At 34.8% G+C, this 8180-nt stretch overlaps 1 protein-coding gene across 1 annotated transcript; it reads left to right on the top strand.

Moving 5' to 3' along the window:
* Positions 1-838: 838 nt before the first annotated feature.
* Positions 839-5427, top strand: LOC149383699 (Glycosyl hydrolase family 47 protein). The gene is made up of 15 exons (XM_089629489.1): positions 839-987; positions 1543-1585; positions 1671-1736; positions 1823-1884; positions 2027-2126; positions 2314-2496; positions 2712-2760; positions 2845-3024; positions 3158-3278; positions 3379-3460; positions 3547-3632; positions 3749-3849; positions 4039-4180; positions 4266-4416; positions 4562-5427. The coding sequence occupies exons 1-15, from the start codon at positions 866-868 to the stop codon at positions 4790-4792; spliced, it is 1719 nt and encodes a 572-aa protein (XP_089485615.1). The 5' UTR covers positions 839-865; the 3' UTR covers positions 4793-5427.
* Positions 5428-8180: the final 2753 nt, after the last annotated feature.

Here is an 8180-nt window from a genome sequence, read left to right as displayed (position 1 = left end):
TGGCTTCCTCGAGCTGCTCAAGCCTCTAAGCAACATCCACATGTCCGACGACCTTACTTTGTAGCCAATCGCCGCGAGAAGCTCGTCTATGCCTCCATAACCGCACTCCCCTCACACCTTCGTCGCCCTCGAGGAGATCTGCAATCTTCTGGAGAGAGAGAGAGAGAGTGAGCAAATATTTTGAAATTAATATTTTCATCGGTTCTACTTCTATTGGGCAATTAAATTAGAATATCTTGGCAATTAATTTTGATTTTCTTTAATTATATTTTTATTTAAAAAATAAATATTAAAAAAGGGCAAAACTGGAAAATAAAAAATTGGCTGAAACGTCACGTCACCGTAATTGGCTATTTCTCAAAATAAATGTAAACGTTAGCTAATATGCAATCTCAACGTTTGAATTTGACTAGTCCGTCTGATTATTGATTTTAAAATGCTATTGATAAGTGATTTTGGTAGTCGTTTTTTTTATTTTATTATAAAAACAGCGTACTTAAATTTTTTACTGTAAAAATAATGTTCTTTAAATTATAAACATTCATTTTTCTGACCCAATTTTTGTTCATAACTTTTTTTTTTTTTTACTTTTTTTCTTTTTTAATTTTATTTATTGTTTATAATTTTATTTACAAAGAAAACAACGATTCATCATTTGAAAAAAAAATTGACATATATGAAAGATTTAAAAGAAAATGTTGCACTCTAATATCAAGAAGAAAAAGAAAAACACTATGTTTGGAATTTTTCCTGTTCTAATAGGATAGATTTAACTGGGCCAAGCCCACTTTTGGTAGTTGACGTTGAAGCTCGTATTTTAACGACGCCCAAAATCTCTCTCTCTCAAGAAATTTGACTCTGAAACATGTCCTCTCTCGAGCCTCTGAAATGGCTTCTACTTATTCTGGTGATGGTCTCAATCTCAGTCGAAGCCAATACTCTCTTGGCGGAGAAGAAGATTCGCATGAGAGAGAAAGTTCGGAGAATGTAAATCTTAATTCATTCCAAACACCGTGTTATTTGATAACTGTAATTCGCTGATCGTCCTAGTTTTTTAGCTTGAATTCTGGAAATTTCGTATGCTTATTTCTTCAATGCTATATAATTTTTCCGACTTGAACGCAAAATCTTGGAAATGGTAACTAATGATTCGATTTTGGTTCTTCAAGAAGGATTTCACAATTGTTTTCATAATATTATCTGCTTTAGATTATGTGGGAAAACTTGTCCGTTTCTTTTGCTCGTGTTGGTGTTTGAGAGCCACGATGACTATTTAGACGAACAATTTGTAATAATTGATTGGAAGTTTGGTATTGTGAGAGAAAAGATTGAGAATTTTTATGAATTTGACCCCTTAGATCCTATTAAGAAAATTCGGTCATTTTTTTTGCAAATCTAGAGTTTGTTTAGCTACTGGCATTGAGCTATTGATTCTAAGAAAGAAACAAATCAAAACCAGCAAAACGAACATGTTGGAGCTCAATCAAACCCATCATCTTATGATATCGTTATGACTGAATCGTATTTCGCTTTGCTTTTCAGGTTTTACCACGCGTATGACAACTACATGATCCATGCCTTTCCAGTAAGTTATCGTTCATCTTTTTTCTGTATCGATCGCTATTCTGTTGTTTGAGCTGATATTGCTGATTTTGTAAAAAAAATTCCAGCACGATGAGCTAAAACCGCTTACTAAAAGTTTCACCGATTCTCTTGGCGAGCTTGGAAATCTGAAGGTAATTCATTATTTGCCAGGTGATCTTTTGTCTTGACAAGTGATTATGTATTTGGAGATAATGATATTACTTTCTCTTAATTCCAGCTTGAACATCTACCTCGTGACTATAACGGATCTGCACTTTCACTTATTGAATCTCTCTCCAGGTACGAGATCGAATTCTGAACGTGTTGATTGAGTTCCAGATTTGCTTTTTCTTAAGATATTACAAATTGATGCTACATTGTTCGTCGGTACTCGAGGCGACTTAGCTTCATTTTGAATCATCAATTTCATTTTCTGTGACAGCCTTGTTGTTATGGGAAATAACACAGAATTTGAAAGGGCGGTGCTTTGGCTGTCGAATAATCTGAGCTTCGACGTGGATGCAAGGATAAATCTTTTCGAGGTATCCAATAAAAGGGCTCCGTGAAAGGCGCTAGGATCTTGTTGATCCAAAACCTTGGTTTTTTTTTTTTTTTTTTTTTTTTTTTTTTTTAATAATCCTCAACATGGCCTTAAATTTCACACCGCTTTACAAGGATCAATTAGAAAGTGTTTGATGGAGCTCTTGTCCACTTGATTTCTATCTGTAGTGCAACATAAGAGTTCTCGGAGGCCTTGTATCTGCTCACATACTTGCAACTGATTCAAAAAACAGGTTGGTTCAAGGATCTTATAAGAATCAGCTGCTTAACTTGGCTGAAGATCTAGGGAAACGCTTCTTACCAGCTTTCAACACTCCAACGGGATTGCCTTATGCGTGGGTCAACTTAAAGGTACAGCCATAATAATCCATGCATTTCCAGTATGGATGCCACAACTGTTGAATTTTGCAGATCAAATGATGAGTATTTATATGCTATTTGTATCCCATGTGCCTCGTATCAAACAAATCGTCTTTTCGATTTCCCAACGTATGAAGTCTTTTTGTGGTTTTTGTTTGTAAGAAGGATATATGACTCTCTGCATCAATGCGAAATTCTGTGGACAGAATGGAGTGATGGAGGGTGAGACTACCGAGACAAGTACTTCAGGGTGTGGTGAGAAGCATATCTTTCGATATTAAGACGAGGCCATCGCTAGATAAGTTTTCCTGAGATGTTCTGGTTTTCGTCTCGGTTTAGGTTCTCTGATTCTTGAAATGGGAGCATTGTCGCGGCTGACCGGCGACCCCAGATACGAATCTGCTGCTCTGCGTGCTCTTCGTAAGTTATGGAGTATGAGGAGTGCCCTGAATTTATTTGGAACGACACTTGATGTGGTAACTGGTGAATGGATAGAACACTCTTCTGGTATCGGTGCTGGTATGTTTTTTTTTTTGTTTTTTTTTTTTTTATTATTATTAAATCTGTATCACATTCGATATGTTTAATTGTGAAATATTGCTGGAGGTAATTTAAGGTGAAATTCCTGATTTTGAAATGATTTTTCTTATAGGGGTTGACTCATTTTATGAGTATCTATTCAAGGCCCACATTGTCTTTGGAAAGGAAGAACTTTGGGGAATGTTTCATTCTGCTTACGTTGCTGTACAGAGATACTTTAGGCATGATTCATGGTACTGTACTTCTGTGGCTTTTTGCAAACTTATTCCTTAGATCCAAGGTAGACAAATAAATAAATAAAAAATTAATACAAAGATTATGGCAATCAATTAGGTACCATGAAGCGGATATGAGAACAGGAAAAGCAACTTATTGGCAGCTTACAAGCCTCCAAGCCTTTTGGCCTGGCCTGCAGGCAATGAACTGCTATACGTAGAAGAAGAAAAAAATGTGATTATAAGAGACTCAGAATGAACGCTAAATCTAGTATATTGTCATCAGGTTCTTGTTGGAGATATTGCAGCAGCAAATTCATCTCATCGTGAGTTTTTCCATGTCTGGAAGAAATTCGGAGTACTACCAGAGAGGTAGTTTTGCGTTCAAAGCTCCTTGATTGCCTTTTGTATTTTTTTTCTTCTTCTTCAGTGAGATAAAATAGAGATCTCTTTTTTAAGGACATGAGAGAAACTGTATTACCATACAGGTATTTGCTAGACTATCAAATTTTGCACCCTACAGAAAAATATTATCCCTTGCGGCCTGAATTTGCGGAGTCAACATTCTACTTGTACCAAGCAACCAAAGGTCTGATTTCTTAATCTCAAAATTTTATTCTTGGAATTATGAACATATAAGCGGTGTGCTATAGCTAAACATCGATTTTTTTTATTTTACAATCAATTTATCAGAATCCCAAGTTTTTTATATATCACTTTTGTGGTTTAAATATCATACATTGTGCTCAGAAAACTCATGCTCTGTTTCACATATCAGATCCATGGTACTTTGAGGTGGGCGAATCAATCGTGAACTCTCTAAATTTATACACCAAAGTCAAAGGAGGTTTTGCTAGCATTAGAGACGTGACAACCATGGAGCTGGAAGATCATCAACATAGTTTCTTCCTCGCTGAAACGTAAGCATGCTCATAAATTTTATAAATAAATAAAAATCACTGTTACCAGTATCTACGGAGAATAATTTTTTTCTTTTCTCTGTAGGTGCAAATACCTTTTTCTTTTGTTCGACGATTCATTTCTCGATGATCAGAATTACGTTTTCACAACTGAGGGTCACCCTCTGCCGGTGCTAAGTGCGTGGCACGAGAGGCTTCCCGATGTCTACATCCCCACCAACTGGACCTTCGGAAATGTATCATTGCTTTATATATATATATATATATATATATATATATATATATATATATATATAATAAAAATTGATTTAAAAGTTGTAAGCTTTTGCGAAATTTTCAATAATGACCCACGTTTATTTTTTTCTTATTATTTATTTGCAGGAGGAAGAGCAGGTACGGCGGGCCAGTGCAATGTCTTTGCAAGTGTGTCCCGCCACGTCGCTGAACAGCGGGGACCACGGAGTCCGACAAGCTCAAAGCGCTTGCCACATCACCGACTCCCAAAATGACCACAGATGTATCGACGACGAAGACTGTGGGGTTGACTCGACCACTTGTCGCCGGAGATCGTGTAGCATGGCCGGGTATTGTGGACTATGGTTACTTATATAACACAATCAAGAGAATATATACTTATATATATATATATATATATATATATATATATATTATCTTTTGGGATCAAATATAAAACACCTTCACATCTTGTTTAATTTAATGACTTTGCTGCATAGAGGATACATAGGAATATACTTTTGTATCAGAAACTCATCAGGGTTACATTACAAAGATTTTTCTTTTGCTAGTCTTCTTGAAAAATAAAAAAGCAGTTTCTTATAATAATAAATATAATTAAAACAGGTTGCATCAAATTTTGTATCAACTGTTGTGACTCCTAATGCTTTATGATTTTTTTTTTTTTTTTTTTTTTACAATAACGTTTAGCTATGCACTTGAGCTTTCCTAGCCAAAAAGAAAACTCCTAACTTAGTTATCATTGTGTTTACCATCATTTACATTTTTTTTTTTTTTTTCATTTTTCTACGTTTAGTTTAGGGGCCAAATAGACATTTTAAATAAATATCAGCATGTTCATCTGTATAGGCTATATGAATCGCGACAATTCAGATTTATAAGTGCAGAATTATGGATTGGGTTGGATAGTCGATAGTGCTGAAATTTATTGAAGCACCAACTCAACTTGTGCACTAAATAAATGAGTTTTTTTTTTTTTTTTTTTTTTTTTTTTTTTTTTTTTTTTTTATAAAAAGTAAAAAAACATAGTCTTATTTCTTTTACTCGTCACTGTGAGAACATATTGCGTTCAAGCCTGGTAATATGGCTACATCCTTCCTTGGTGAGTTGTGAGATGACCTCCTTTGAAAGGGATGGGGATATTATTCTTTGTAATTTGTGTTTATTTGTCCATTGTAATTCAATTAAATGTTTAATTGTGTTATTATATGATACTAGAATGAAATATTTAAAAATAAATTAGCAAAATAGTCGACTCAAACGTTGGGATTTGCTAAATAGTCAAGGTTTTGTAAATATTAAGTAAATAACCACTCGGATGACGTGGTCCAATTAGATTTTTTTTTTTCATTTCCGAAATTTGTTCTTTTAGAGTTTTGAATTTTGAAATTATTTGAAGTTTGAATTATTTGTGCTACCCAGAAATTTAAATTTGAATTTTCTAATTTAAGTGTGAACATAATTTTGGTGTTTAATTATTTCCTTATATGTAGCAATAGAATTTACGTGACTGTGCATTGTTATTTTGTTTCCTTATATATTTGATTTTTATTCCTTATTTACTGTTCCGATTATTTCTCTACTTTTTAGTTTTATCTTCCTTAATAGTCGTTATTTTTCCAAGCGCTCATATGTTATTCAAATGTCTGAAAATATCACCGATCCATAAGATGTCTGGGTTTTCTCTGAATGAATCAGGTGGTGTATTTTTTTTTTTGAAAGTTTAAGCTGTTTTCGCACAGGTTTACATAAAATTACTATTGTATTTATGTACATTTATTGTCGCTGTTATGTTGCAGTTAAGCTTTTTGAATGCCAATGGCTGGAAATAACAGTTTGTAATTCAATTAAATGTTTAATTGTGTTATTATATGATACTAGAATGAAATATTTAAATGTTTAATTGTGTAAATACAGAATGTAATCAAAATGATTTACAAACTGTTATTTTCGACGATCTTGATTTGAAAAACTTTCTCATGAATTTTGATGTTAATGTCAACAATGTTTTTATGCGAAAGGATGTTCTTGTGTCGGCTATGAGCATGATTGCACTTCGCGGTAATTTTGAATTTAGGGTTCAAAGATCTAGCAAAACTCGATATAGTATTGTTTGAATGAATGTTGGATGTTGTTGGACGATGAGAGCGTCTGTATGTTATAAATTGAAATGTATATCGTCCACTAGATAGAACAAATCCATGACTTGATATATTTTGCAGGAAACACATGAAAATATCGTATTAACAACTTTTTTATTGACATTTTATGTAGTAAAAAATACACGTTTTTACAAAGAAACAATAACATGTAAAATACCTAGACATCATATTCTTCAACAACATCACACCTAAATAATTGGCATCTACATGCAAATATATTTCCATTTAATTACACCACAAGCCATGTATAACTCGTCCACTTGTTATAACAAATTCAGGACTTGACATATTATGCAGTAAATATATGTAAATATGAACACACATCAAAACCGTCAATCTTTCCAACACCATTCACAACAATCCATCTATTATTCATATGAAGTCATCATAACAAGATTTACACATCTAGCCATTTAAAACCCGACCCCCCAAATCTCGTCTGCAAATTTCTAGTGTTTAAGGCCAAAATCTATGATTATGAATAAGTAATATACGAATATTAACAATATACGACTCTTTATCCCAGAGAAAGATGATTAACACAAAATCCATGTTATTCGATAATTGATCCCAAAAACCCAGTTTTCTCTTTTCATTTTGTGTAAATCTTTGACGAAAAATAGTAAATACTAGTTAAAATAGCAAGAACCTCTACACATGCATACCGGATATATTTTTTTGCAGCCGGAATTGCTCGTCGAGGAAGATGAACAGATTTTCGTCAGGGAAGAGAGCAGGTGTTTCCTTTTTTTGGAGAGCTTTTTGTTGAAATCTAGCTCGTCAGATCGCCCTTCCGAGTCGAGCTCGTCAGATCGCCCTTTCGCGTCGAGCTCGCCAGCTCGCCCTTCCGCGTCGAGCTTGCCTCAGAAGTCCTCTCCTTGGAACTCATTCCACATGGGAAATTGTCGCATTTATTTCTCATGTTATTTCCTATGTCTTGCTCTCTGTGTATATTTATTATTCTCTCTTTCCTAGAAGTAGGTATTACACATGTATTTATTACACTCTCTCTTGTACCCACCATATGTATAAATAGGTGATACAAATTAATATCAATTATAAGAAATATTCAAAGTCTCGGAACACTCTCTCTCTTCTCCGATTCTCTCTTTCTTTATCTTCTCTCTCTAAACTTCAACATGGTATCAGAGCAGGGAAAATCAACCATCATGAACTCAGACCACGCCCACTCAGTCACAATCTGAATCCTTCTCCCAACATATCACGAGCCACAAACTCAATGGCCACAACTTCCTACAGTGGTCCCAATCTGTGCTCATGTTCATATCGGGACGAGGTAAAGATGACTACCTCACAGGCGTGGCCACATCTCCTGTGATCGAAGATCCAACGTTCAAGAGTTGGAAGGCCGAAAACAGCATGGTGATGTCCTGGCTCATAAACTCCATGCTCCCCGAAATCGGAGAAACCTTCATCCTTTACCGAACGGCAGCAGAAATCTGGCAAGCAGCTAGATAAATCTTCTCCAACTCAGAAGATATGTCCGAGCTGTTTGAAACTGAGAACACTCTCCACGACCTACGTCAAGGAGAGATGTCTGTTACTCAATTCTTCAGCTCGCT

The sequence above is a fragment of the Urtica dioica genome, chromosome 10, assembly GCF_054948205.1.
Source record: "Urtica dioica subsp. dioica isolate 48M chromosome 10, U.dioica_male_clone48M_v1_H2, whole genome shotgun sequence".
Taxonomy (NCBI): Eukaryota; Viridiplantae; Streptophyta; class Magnoliopsida; order Rosales; family Urticaceae; genus Urtica; species Urtica dioica.
This window is presented reverse-complemented; position numbering and strand designations above follow the sequence as displayed.